This window comes from Primulina huaijiensis, chromosome 12, assembly GCF_012295235.1.
Source record: "Primulina huaijiensis isolate GDHJ02 chromosome 12, ASM1229523v2, whole genome shotgun sequence".
NCBI lineage: Eukaryota > Viridiplantae > Streptophyta > Magnoliopsida > Lamiales > Gesneriaceae > Primulina > Primulina huaijiensis.
The window spans coordinates 4,769,451-4,783,394 of record NC_133317.1 but is presented as its reverse complement, the minus strand read 5'-3'; the positions used below and the strand labels follow the sequence as shown (position 1 = coordinate 4,783,394).

The 13,944-nt window shown below is 32.6% G+C and overlaps 2 protein-coding genes across 2 annotated transcripts; one reads left to right on the top strand and one right to left on the bottom strand.

Annotated features, from left to right (window-relative positions):
- Positions 1–3,687: 3,687 nt before the first annotated feature.
- Positions 3,688–5,459, top strand: LOC140990250 (RNA-binding protein involved in heterochromatin assembly dri1-like). Its single transcript, XM_073459850.1, has 4 exons — positions 3,688–3,847; positions 4,392–4,767; positions 4,926–5,045; positions 5,148–5,459. The coding sequence occupies exons 2-3, from the start codon at positions 4,397–4,399 to the stop codon at positions 5,014–5,016; spliced, it is 462 nt and encodes a 153-aa protein (XP_073315951.1). The 5' UTR covers positions 3,688–3,847; positions 4,392–4,396; the 3' UTR covers positions 5,017–5,045; positions 5,148–5,459.
- A 3,313-nt stretch (positions 5,460–8,772) lies between these two features.
- Positions 8,773–12,463, bottom strand: LOC140990622 (E3 ubiquitin-protein ligase AIP2-like). The gene is made up of 5 exons (XM_073460401.1): positions 12,162–12,463; positions 11,099–11,324; positions 10,483–10,682; positions 9,531–9,746; positions 8,773–9,041 (listed from the first exon to the last, which is right to left on the bottom strand). Exons 1-5 carry the CDS (start codon positions 12,306–12,308, stop codon positions 8,892–8,894), a joined length of 939 nt encoding a protein of 312 aa, XP_073316502.1. The 5' UTR covers positions 12,309–12,463; the 3' UTR covers positions 8,773–8,891.
- Positions 12,464–13,944: the final 1,481 nt, after the last annotated feature.

The window sequence follows — 13,944 nt, the reverse complement described above, 5'->3', positions numbered from 1 at the left end:
TATTTAAATGAAAGAAGGAGGTAATCGTCTTGCATGGATGCGTTTCCCGAAGAGAATCGAATCAGTACTACTTTTTTTTTGCTTTTTCGCAGTTTGCTTACAGCCCTCTTTTCCACTGCCCGATAAAATGGTGGGCATAATTTCTTAGTAATAAACATTTACAGGTACGATGAGATTTATTTTGAAATTAGTTCACGAAATATATATAATTATTTATCCAATATAATTATTTTTTTAGTTAGAATTTCGATTTAATTTCTAAATGCTGAATATGTACGACAGTTAGAATTGCAGACAATTCAGTCAGTTGGGATAACGACTTATTTGATTACAATTAAGGGAAACTTTATTTTTAATTTTATATATTTGTATTTTTACGATTTTGATTTCATCGATACTTCTTCTTGATTTCTTCTTCAACTCCAATGTCACTACATATACCAATCGTAGCCACTAATTGTCAATTGATTTCTCGGGTAGATTTTTTTTCTGTAATAAATTGGTAATAGATTTCTCGAGTGAAATTACAAGTATTAGCTGAAAATCGAAGTTTAGTCTCATACCTGTTGGGCATAATGTTTGATATGTGATGCCTAGGATGTCGACATTGTACTCGGGTACTCGCGCTTGTGCTTGAACTCGTTTCTGATACAGGCAGTTTGTCCAGTAACTTGAGTTTTTTTAGATAATTCGATTTCCGTGCCAGCATGTTTATATTTGTATTCTCACCCCAGTTGGGGTATCTGCATTCATAAGTAATATAGAATAGTTGGCACTATGCTAGACGAGGAACTCGGGAATAGTGTTTTCGGCATCAACATGTATACAAACAACTTGTTCATCTCGGAGGACAGAAATTCTGCTATTGCTTACTTCTTCAAGTTAAATAGGATTTATTCGATTTACGATCAGGGAAATACGTACCCCGCTGCAGGATCGAATTAACCGTTAAATAGTTAGGTCCATTTAACTTGTTGTTTGTTACTGAAATTGGTCCGATATGCGACACAGCTAGCTAATTAAGCAATGGTTTTTATTGTAACAATTTAATGGCTTTATATGTATATTTTTTTAATAAAAAAATTAATGATTGTAAATTTGTTCCATGCATGGCTTGAATGAAAATCGTGGTGGAATATAGATTGATTCAAAAGGGGTAATGGAATAAAAAGATGGGTAGGGGGGAAAAGAAAACGTGACAGCAAAAAAGCCATGGCAGTGTAGATTGGAAAAAAGAAAAGATATTTCATTATTAAAGAAAAGATGGTCAAATTGAACCTCGAAGACTCACTTCTTTATCGAAACTCCACCATTTTCACTTTCTTTTATTTTTGAATCGTCAGGCCTTAAATTGTGAACNTCCCGGCCATGTAATTCAGGATACAAGACTGACACCCACGAGTGTAGGCCAATATTAATTAATATACATATATACATACATAAATATGTAATGATCGAAACTATATGTTATTGGATTAATTTAATTGATCAATTCTTCTTGTATCGTTTGAATTAGAAAAATCTTAAACTTAGATTTTGTGTTCGCTTATGCTAAATTTAATTTAAATTCAAAAGTTGATAGGATGGCGATTCTACTTCTATATAAGTGATTTTGGTTTTTTTTAAAAATTAGTATTTGAATAATTTATTTATCAAACACTATCGACATTGTGCAGAAGTTGTTGCAAATACTTCTTGATTTTTAAAATATAAATTCGAATATCTATGAACTAACTTCCATCTCATGGTCGTATAAATCAACTGCCTTTATTTAAATGATCAGATTTAATTTTTCCAATTTCAAGATTTCAATATGCTTCCGCAGTTTCATTTCTACACATTCATGGATCAGTCTTAGGATAGCTGTTCTTAATTAATTACTAGTTCAAGTTAAAAATTATAATTTAAGCTATATTCGAATCAACCAACACTGATATATATATATTCCAAAATTCGTAGACATACTTTTCACGACAAAAAAAACTCGGATATTAGCAACCGAATATCATATTTTCGTCGATAAAACAGATAGACTATATCAAGTATTGAGAATTCATGAGAGAATTGAGATTCCCCTCAAACAAGAATATAAACATTTGACTTCAATGTTCAAACTTGAAGTACAAAACATGAATATTCAAAAGAAACCAAGATTTTTGCAATCATATAGTGACTGGTGGAGGGGTACGTAGGGTATAAATGTATATGTGGGATACTACGACTGAAAATGTATCACCCCACCACCCCACCCCACCCCACCTAAGTATAGTTTTTAAAGATAAGAATAACAAGTGGGCTCACTTTGAAAAGATTTTATAATCCATGGAATATTCAATCTGTCTGCCAAAAATGGGAAGATTTGTTCTTACTTATCCAATCATGACTCAACATCGGCTTTGAATTCTTGCCAACTTTGAATGTGTACATGCATGTAAATGGGGGACTCAAGAATTTTACAATTTGTTTTTCCACCCAATTTAGGGATTTTTCTAACTAATTCGATCCGAATTTTAAGATGTTCGAGGTTTATGATCACTTGTGTAAATTGTGTGTAATATTAGGATGTTATTATTCATGTTGTTTTCGTTTGAGAGATTTTGTCTTCATCTCTCTCATGTAATGTCACTTATCGATTGGATTAATAAACATTTTTCTGAGCTATATTTGAAGTGTTTCTTTTCATAAGATGATCATTAATATGTGATGTCGATTTTTATTAAAATATGAAATACTCACTGTTAAGATTGGAACTTGGATCTAACTCAACCCCAAAAGCTAGTTCAAGGGAAGAGGATTGTCCAAGCCCATATATACAACTCTCAAGTATTTTATCCAACCGATGTGGGGCAACCAACACACCCCCTCACGCTCAGGAATGAACATCTGGAGCGTGAAGTTTACAAATGACCCAATTATGGGTAGAACGGGTGTCCCAACTATGGGTAATTCAACACATAAAGGTAGAACCTGAGCTATGATATCATGTTAAGATTGAAATTTGGACCTAACTCAACCCCAAAAGCTAGCTCAAGGGAAGAAGATTGTCCAAGCCCATATATACAACTCACATGTATTTTATCCAACCGATGTGAGACAACTAACACTCACATGACATAATGTTGTTGAGATACGATAAAAATTAATGATGATATAGAAAAAATCAATTAAATAGATAGGAATTTGTCCAAGACCACATTTTTCCAAACGAGACTCAAAACACTTTAATTAATGGACAAATTTTATCAATGGAGGGATTAAGATTGCTTAAATGGTAATTAAGCAAATCAATATTTAAATACAACAAAAAAATTCAAATAATTATACATCAAAACTGAGCAAAATGATTGCCACTCGTACTCTAAATCTTTATCAATGCCAAGCACTACCCCAGAAACCAATAAAAGGACACTCTTTGAATGCAATTTCCACAGTGTTCATGCACTTCGCAACTCCAAAAAAAAATTCCCTTAAAAGCAAAGTTGGCTGTAACAACTTTATTAAATCTCACAATATTTCCTCTCTTTAGAATCCAATTTGGTTATAAAAAAAAAAAAGATTAGAATTTGGTGTTCCTTTTTTGTATCCAATCTTACTTACAAGGCCACTGTCTTTTTCTCTTTAATTTAGTATTTTTATGTAATTCCCACTGTTCAACAATGGAGGCGAGTCAGGACAGGAGAATATATTTAGCTTAGGAAAAAGAACCCACCCATCTCCCTCGATTTTCGAACCAATCTTTATTAATCACTATATAAACAACCTCACTCCACACCACCATTTCTTACAACAACTTGTTTTCAGCTTGCACAACATTTGCCTGCAGATTTTGTCCCTTTCATTTCTTGGGGTAAGTAAATTATTCACACACATATCTGTATTTATAAATATATATCTTAGGGTAAGTAAATTATTCACACACACACACATCGGTGCATGGGAAGCCATACACGCTTTGGCCATGCAGTTTTGAGATATTGCACAAAAAGGCATAATTGTGAGAGAGCATCGTGATAATTTGTCAGAGTTACTTGATTTTTTCTTTTGAATGTGAAATGTTTTTATTTCAATGAAATAATTGCTCCAATTCTTCGTTAAAGTTGCTTGAAATGCAAATTTCACATTTGGGTTATAATGGTGATTTACTTCTTATTCAATAAATTAGTTTTAAGTCGAATGAATAATCGATGATACAAATAAAATAATTATTTATCCTTGACAGCATATTCATAAAAATATATATAATTTTACACTTGGGATTTTTTGGGAGTAACGTGTATTCAATTTTGATTACTAGACAGATCAAATTCTCGACTCTAAAATTGCATGCATGTGACTCATGCGAATTACGAAATGAAGTAAATTAAAATTTTTTTTGAACCATATGATTGTAGGAATAATGAACAGGCCCGGAGATTGGAACTGCAGATCATGCCACCACCTCAACTTCCAAAGGAGAGACTCCTGCCAGCGCTGCGGAGACCCGAGGCCCGGAGAGAGAGGTGATTACGGCGGGAGAGGCGGGCCGAACTTGTACGCGTTCACGGGACCCGACGTCAGGCCCGGCGACTGGTACTGCTCCGTTGGCAACTGCGGAGCCCACAACTTCGCCAGCCGCTCCAGCTGCTTCAAGTGTGGCGCTGTCAAGGATGAAGCCTCCGGAGGCGGCGGCTCCGCTTTCGATGGAGACTATCCGCGCCGTAACTTTCCGTTTGGCGGCGGCGGAGGCGGCCGCTCTGGTTGGAAATCTGGTGACTGGATATGCACCAGGTACACTTTTTATGTTTAGGACTTAAACCTGTACAAAAAATATTTATTTAATCTTAACAAATAATTTTTAAAATATTTTAATAAATAATATTTTGTTTATATATATATATATATATATTATATGTATGTATATATTATATATATGTATGTATGTATAGGTTGGGTTGCAACGAGCACAACTTCGCGAACAGGATGGAATGCTTCAAGTGCAATGCTCCCAAGGAAAGCAGCAGCACATCTTCGTTCTAAATGCATCAGGCTGATTCTCTATTTTTTGGGTAAATTAATTATTTTATTATTATTAAATTAAACTTTTTTATTTCATTTATATTTTATATATTCTGATCTGTATATTTTATTGGATAAAATACAATTTTCAGGTCCACGTATTATTAAAGTTGAATGAATAGAGAGAATCAAGAACAAAAAAGAAGCGCATGCACGTTTTTGGCCTCACGACAAGCGATATTTAATTTTCGTGTTTTTTTTATATAATAATTTATTATTGTCATGTTCATTTTAGGGATCATTAATTAGTTTAATTATCATGATTTAAAAATTATGTCACCTAGGTTTTCATTTTAATTTCATTTGTGAGCTTAAGAATGTTTGGAGTACCTGATAAAGCTAGCCTTGTATTTCTTGTTTACTTTTAATTTGGTTTATATTAATATTGTGTGCTAATTTATAAACATCCCTGTAATTTTTTTTTTCCATTTTCCTCATTTATATACACCAAAAAAAAAAACATTTTTCCATATAAATTTTATCCAACTCAAGGTGGGTATTATAATATTAATTTCACTTCATATAAAATGATTATTAATTTTTTTCGAGTAATTAACATTATATTATAAAAATAAAACTCTTAGGCTCCGTTTGATATGTGTGATGAGATAAGTAAATGATTAATAATTAGAGTGATTAAAAAATTAGAGATATGGATTAAAAGTATGGTGAGATAAATAACATGGTATTTGGTATAATTTTAAAAATATGGATTAATTTTGTAAATTTTATTGTAATGATCAAAATGTCACTAAGTGCTAATTAAATATATATTCTTAAAATAACTGGATAGATAATTAAATATTTATAATTATAATTTACATTTATTAAAATTAATTTAAATATATTCCTTAGAAATAAATTTGTAAATATGCATTTACTTTAATAATTAANTCACTTGTTTTATTATATTAATAATCAAATAATTATCAATAAAATTGGGTCTTAAACCGGATCAAAATGATTATTAAAGTATCTTAAAATTTTAACCAAACATTAGATAAATGTTTGATTATTTATCCAACCTTGTTTAATCCACCCAACCAAACACACCCTTAAGTGATAACTTCATCGATATGTATGTGTGTGCTAGGACTTGTATAATATAGTTCAAGTCTTTAAGGTATATGCATGTGTGTGCTAGGACTTGTAATATCACTCAGAGTCCATGCCCAGACAAACACGGTCGAGCACAACATGATTCGTCGGCAACCATTTCGTACACTTCATGCTTACACAAAAAATGTTTAACTCAAGTTATTATATGGAATATATATGGTCACTCTAAGCATTTAAAAAAATTCTAGCCAATTCTCCATTCCTAATATGACACGAAGCTCTTTCGATTTAATATAATTCTTAAAAGTTAACATTGGATTCCCGATCTTTTGAGTTCTTTTCATTGACCTCTTTAATGGGGCATGAAGCAAAGAGTTTATAAGTGGTCAAAAAGTAACCACACATTGATTAACGTCTATTACTACACTTCATTACTTAGCTTTTATGGATATTTTTTTTCCAACGAGGACATGTAATCGTTATTCGTAGGTATGCACTAAATAAACATTTGGGCTGAACGTCGTCTGCCAAATAATATCAATAAGATAAATCATACTATATAAGTTTTGTGTGACAGACTTTTTCAAAAAAATATTAACAAAAAATAGAACGTACGACATCCCTTAAAGATAACAAGATTCTTGTCTCACTTTAAGATGGCTTTACATTCCCTCATGTGATTTGTTGATACAAGTCAATTGAGGCCTCGGGAATAATTAAAGATACCATCTCACTTTGAGGGTCCAACATATGATTACATTAAATATGATTCAATATAATTGAAGATCGATCTTGAAGACTAATGGTTTTGACATAATATGATCAGTTTGAAAAGTATATTTAGGAAAATTATATTTTTGGTTATGTATATTGTTTTTTTCTCTAGTTATCGAATTTCATTCTTAATTTTTTATAAAATATGAATATGATCTGACATATAATATCATATCAGCAACACTTTTGATGAAAAAATACTAACATTGCCATAAATAAAACGACAAGAGAGTAATACTGATATTTAATAATATAAAATATCAAAATCGCAAAAAAATAAATAAATATGATATAATTTGAGATTTTTATTTTTTTTTAAATGAAGGTATATTTTATTATTGCTCATGATACTCAGACGAAAAAAAACGTTGTGCATGTCATTCAGTTAGTGGAACGCACAAGTTGTCATTCTTTGATAGGATTGCTAATGATTGATGAAGTGTAAATAAATCATTTGGTTTTAACAACCACATGGATAGTTCAATGTACTCATCGACGCCTGACCCTGAGATGTGGATCATCCAATGCACATTTCGAACTGGGATTGAAACCAAACCTCTCCTAGGAAGATAGATGGGACGATTCGGGTGAGATACTATGTAGATCCAACTTTCGATTCACTCGTGAGATCCGGGCGGTCCGGGTGGATCGATGGAACATATTAATAATATTCAACTCCAATCTCAAATCAACGATGTCCATCATCATACCAATATCGAGATTATTATAAGATTATATACCAATTTATTGTACTAAAGTAAAATCTGACAAAACAGACATACATAAACTCACTTATGTGACGATTTTTGAAAATTCTCTCTATAATTTTGGAATGCTATAACTTATCTTGTTCCACTTAATAATTTCAACTTTAATTTTCTCCATGTTTATATGTTCTCTTTCAGCTGCTTGTTGGATTGAGAGAATAATGTTAAATGCGTTCGTTTCATGAGTTATATGATATGGTTTTAAATCTGTTTCTTTAATTCGTTGGTCAATTAATTTAAAGTGTGGCTAAACTTCAATTTCGTAAAGGCTAATGATTTTTGACTACTCTTCATTCCTTTGCAATAATAATTCGATCTTTATCGATTTTGATTTGATTGGCTGAAATATATGGAAATTGATATGATTGTTTATTTGACGGAGATGTCTTTTGTGAGATGGTCTCCTTAATTTTTATGCGTGTGACGAGTTAATCATGTCTATGTTTATAATAATAAAATAATATTTTTGAAAAATATATAAATAGAGATGAATTTTACATTTTTTAAATGATTGTTTTCACCAGATTAATTCTGAAAGTATTGATTTTAATTATTTATTACTGCTATGGTCAATGATGGCGAAAACTGGGAAAGATTTTTACGGGCTCTTAGTGGGATTAAAAGATAGCTTTTGTTATTCCTTCTTTTTCACATGGCAAAAAAAAGCTACCATTAAACAGTTGGGGGGCCAAGGCTGACTTTGATATATACACATATATAATGTGAAAAGTACATATTTAAATAAATAATTTATCCGTTCAAATATGTAAATTTACTTGTTTTATTTTACTCAAATTAAAAATTTATTATAATAATAAAATTTACCAACAAACTTCTTATTTTAATTTCATATTTTTAATTCAAAAAAATATTTGAACATTTTTTCCAAAAAAAAGTGTATTAGAGGTCATCTTTATCAGAATTAGATGCCAATGTTAAATGTAACAAAAAAATTCCAACTCTTTGTGACCAAAGTGTAACAAATCTGTCGTCGAACTCGATTTTTAGCAGGAATTATAAAGATAACTAACAAATGCATGCCTATATTAGGATCTTCAGATTTTCTTTTCTTTATATCAAATTCCTTTCTTTGATCCGGCCATTAATCATGTAATCCTTTCAAATGAGTAAATATGATGGAAAAACATCAGCATGTTATGGAAATGATGATGAATACAAATGGATGCATATGTCCATAAACCTCAAACATTGGAAACAAAATCTCACGACTAATTTCTACACATACATGTATTCACCTCCACGTATGGCATTTGCAGCGCCTTTCCTCTCTTCTTCAGCTTCTTTCTCCTTCTCCTTCCAACTTTCGTATGCATGATCATCGGTCTTCAGTTCATGCCGACATATTGGACAAGAATTATGTACATCCTATCACGTCAAAAAAATTCAAGAGTAAGCTAAAAGTCAATTCTTGCAAGTCCGGCTATGGAACAATTCCCTGAATAATGTTCATCGCATCAAGCGAAAATTTTCGACAAAGTCAATTAAAAGTTAGTTTCTTAGAGGTTGGATATCCTTGAATTGAACACATCACAGACAAGTTGTTCATTCTATCGACTCAAATGTTACTCAGAAAACATTGGACGGTGGAGAAGCCGGTTATTTAGTTGGGTTGGAGGGGGCAAAATCAAACTCTCAAAATTTAAGAGGTGATATATTTTAATACATATATATAAATATAATACATAACAAGATGTAGTTTGTAAGAAAGTTTAAAAGGAGGGCAGTGACTTCCTTTTAGCCTTCTCATCTGGTACCACCAGTATGCATACATTATACTAGATGCGTCAATCTCATACACGCTCTTCGACTAAAACATCGCCCTGATAAATTAGAGTAACAAGCAAGGAAAGGTACCAGCCATGGTTTGAGACAAGGAGGATGGAACATGTGTTTGCAGGGTAATTCTTGCATCTGATCTTCAACAAGCATATTTTCTTGGCAAATGGAGCATGCAGCGTCTTTACCAACTTTACTCAAGATTTCTTCTGTAACTGTAGTAACTGGAAGTTTTGCCACAACTTCCTTGCTGGCAGGTGGGGCTCTAGGGATACCGGAATCGATGTCTAGGATCTTGAAACAAAAGAAAAATAGTGATAAATCATATCAGCTGCTATGAGTTCAGCAAAGAACATCATTTTTTGGCAATTCTTAGTTCGTAACAGATTTTATACACTTTGCCTTGAAGAATCTAGCTTGAAATTGCTAAAGAAGCAACAAGTCATCCATCTAGACAAAGTGTAGTGTTATTTGTTATATTCTCGTCTGCACTAAGTCGCAACAATTAAAAAACGAAGGATCGGTTTGGATACATAAGCTATTTCTTTAAAACCATTTTATTATTCTCAATTTTTAACGATATTCTTGAAAAGGAAGAAGCAGTTTTTATATTTGAATACAATAACGAAAAACAGCCTTTTTCCTTTACTTTTTAAATTGAATGGCATGCAGAAGCCTGGAAACTACAATTCTGGATTCTTAAAAAGTGTTTTATAAGCACTTCATTTGAATAAGTTATCCATCAAAACGTCACATTTGTGTCCAAGAAAGGGCTTTTCTTTTTCCCATACCAGTTTGGCCCAATTTCTCAACCCTGATGGAATCAAAGAAACTCATTGGGAACAAAAGATTAGCCTAAATGCGAACTACAAAATATATCAAATTGGGCCAAACTGGTATGGGCAATAATTATTAAACATAAGAAAAACAAAACGACGAACAATCTGATTCTTTTGCTGATGTCTCCTTAAAATCTGATATTTCATCAGGAAAATATATTGGTAGACAAAAGAGAAACGACCAAAGATACCTCTGGGACAATATTATCCAGCCTATCAAACAACTCCTGATATATGTTGACAGCACCATCCGTGGTGCTACCACTGTCCAATTGCACTGAAGATTCACCATGAAACAAGGTAGCAGCTGCTGTAAGCAAATTCGACTGCACTAACCAATCAGGCTGTGGAGGCTCAGGATCGACAGTGAGATGCCCTTCAAAGAGATAACCTGGATCAAGGATTAAAAATTAAATTAACCGAGCTTTTCCAATACATCAAAAACTATAAATGATAGTAATGATGCAGCTCAAATATTTTAATTCATGCACCAATCAAACTCAATGTTTCAATAATTGTATTTTATAGGTGGCAATCTTATAATGATGCAGCTCAAATATTTTAAATCATGCACCAATCAAACTCAATGCTTTAATAATTGTATTTTATAGGTGGCAATCATATAGATCATTTATGTGATTTTCCCACTCAACAAATTTCAATGAATAATTTTCTCCAACTTGAAACAGAAGGAAATCGAAACCATGAAGACCAATTAATAGGATCATCAGAAGTTCGGTCCTATAAGTTGCACCCAGCACAACACATTTACAATTATCAATACTAGGGAAAATGAGATGTTTACACCTCTATTAATTCTATTTTGTGTCTCTCTTAATTCTTCAGATACGTTCTGTATTTCACCCAATTGCTCTCGTGCCTGAGTGATGCAACTTTGCAAGTGTTTCTTCTTGGAGTCATCCTTGACCATCTGCTCAGCCTCCTGGAAAAGCCTAAGCCCAGCATTCCAAAATCCAGGGGACGTGTATCTCGTCTTCAAAATAGTTGAAACTCGGCAAAGTACTGAATAGAACTGCAAATAGCAAATAAAACAAGTGGATTCCTAGAGAAATGGATACTAATGTAGTAATGTTAACTACCAGAACCCAGAAAAGGAATCTGAATGGATAATATACACAGAAACAACAGTAAATGAAGGATTGAACCTTTGACACTTACATTGACGATGATAATTGTATAATTCGAATCCCTTTATAAACCATACAACATTCCCAACAACTATATTTTTTTCAGTGGGAATAACTGTTACTTCCGATCAATCCCCACCTAAACTGCACCAACTTGAAACTTACGGAATCGAATAGATTGCGGTTTTGATGCCAATAGAAGGATCAAAACACATGTCGTTTTTAGACATAACTGATGCTAATTGAATCCCTCCAATCTTTTTAAATGGCAAGCAACCCAACCAAGAATCGTCAAGAACAAACTTTTAAGCTACAAATGCATCTCTTGTAAACGTATAAATAAACATTACATTATGAATAAGGAATTCTAATTAAACTAACTAAAATACAAATTTAAACTCACGCAGCGACTAAATTCATACGTGTAAACGAAGATGATGTCTTCTTGTGTTAAACAGTCTGATTCTTTCCCCATCATATGATTCATATCATCAATACAAAAAACAAGGATTACGTGAACGGTGAACCCAAACCAAAAATGGGGAAGGAGGGAAAAAAAAGACGAAAAATCTAAAACAGCCCAAATGAAGTCAATTCCATCGAACGGATCACAACCATTGGCATAATCCAGTTAAACTTTCATCAACCAGCCATCAAACTCAAGCGAGAAAAAACCCTTTAATTTTTTTAAAAAATAGAATTTAGGGAAGAAAGAAGCAGACCGATTCTTGGAGAGAAGGCGAAGCAGATGGATAACGCTGTCGAAGGAGAGATCCGATGTTGGAAACAGATTCCTCGAACATCTGCTTCTTGGCAAGCTGTTTCTGAAGCTCCTGCAGCCTCGATTTCACGTCTTCCTCTTGCGCCATCTTCTGTGTAGCTCTTGAAATAAATTCGATAGTTTGGTTCTATCGTTCCGCCCTTCGGATATGTTTGATTTATATGATACGGAAGTCAGCGAACGAAACTGCCTTCTTTAGCAAGTTCAATAATTATTTGGATGGAGAACTTAAAGATATGATTTTTTTTAACTTTAAACCATTCGAAATCCCATACCAATTGACCCAAGAGGATTTGTCTAATGTTTGTTGATTTTTTTTAAAAAAAAATTTGATTAAACAATTGGAATAACACTGCAAACCATTAACAAATCGCACATTTCCATTAAATGATTCGACTCCGTTAGATGAGTAGGAATTCCTGTAGGGAGAATGAAACTTCATCTAATGTTCGCTGATTATTGTTGGAGTAACAAACGACTGCGACATGGTTGTGCCAACCAACTCGGCAGGACAGGGCAAGGTCCTTGCATGAACTACTCAAGGCAGTGGACTGAATCAGCAATACCTCGATGGCTAGATCAATCAATTGAAAAAAGAAAGATGGATTAATGACCAGGGTACTTACAATTTATATCCAAGACTCTGTTATGATGATAATATGATTGTAGAGTAATTGATATTTGTTTCTACAATCTCTTTTTTTTTTTTTTAAATCAATCTTCGATATTATGTTATATATGGAAGAAAGAATTGAACTTGCAGAAATCACCATTCGATCGAAGATTTTTGAATTTTTAACGCTTTTTAATTCCATTTTTCTTCAATAAATTTTTTTTACCTTGTCTGATATATCAATTACCTTAAAGTTAATAGTTCATCAAAATATGTTATCATGAAGACATGTTTTTAAGTATGTTTTTTGTGAAACAATCTCATGTATCTATTCATGTGATACAGGTCAACTCGATTCATACTTAAATTGAAAAAATAATACTTTTAAAATAAAAAATAATATTTTTCATAAATCGGACTGAGTTGGATATTTATCTAACAAAATTAACCCTTTACATGGCCTCACACGAATTTATATGTGTTTTAAAATATCTTATTGACATACTTCATGAGACAGCTAAACACGGGTATCATTTTTTCAGCATAAACATGGATATCATTGGTCCAACAAAAATTATAAGTAATACAAAGATAAATAATAATAAAATGTTATTTGATAAATACGACCTAATAGAAATAACATGTAGTCTAGTAATAGACATGTTTAATGGATTGGTTCGTATCCGATATTAAGCCCGGAACCGGAATCGGTTCGACGTAATCGGTTTCGAAACCGTCTCGAATGCATTAGTGAATGGATCGGGGTGGCTTTTCACTTATGGAATCGCAAGGGGAATCAGTTAGAATTTTATTTAAAAAGAAAATGAGCAGTTGATCTAAGGCGCACTGTGGTGGTAAAAAATAATCGTCATAGCGCGCTTGCTCCTGTCTAGCTTCTTCAGTTAGAATTTTTTTTTTAAAAAGGAAAAGAGCCGTTAGGTGAATGCGCATTGAGGTGGTAAAAAATAACCGCCTCAACGCTCCTGCTCCTCCTCTTGCTCCTGTCCAGCTTCTTCGTCCATCACTTAAATTTCTATCTTTTTGGATACGTTTTCTTACAAAAAGGATTTAATTAAGAAAAAAGGATTTAATATAATAAAATCATGCAACA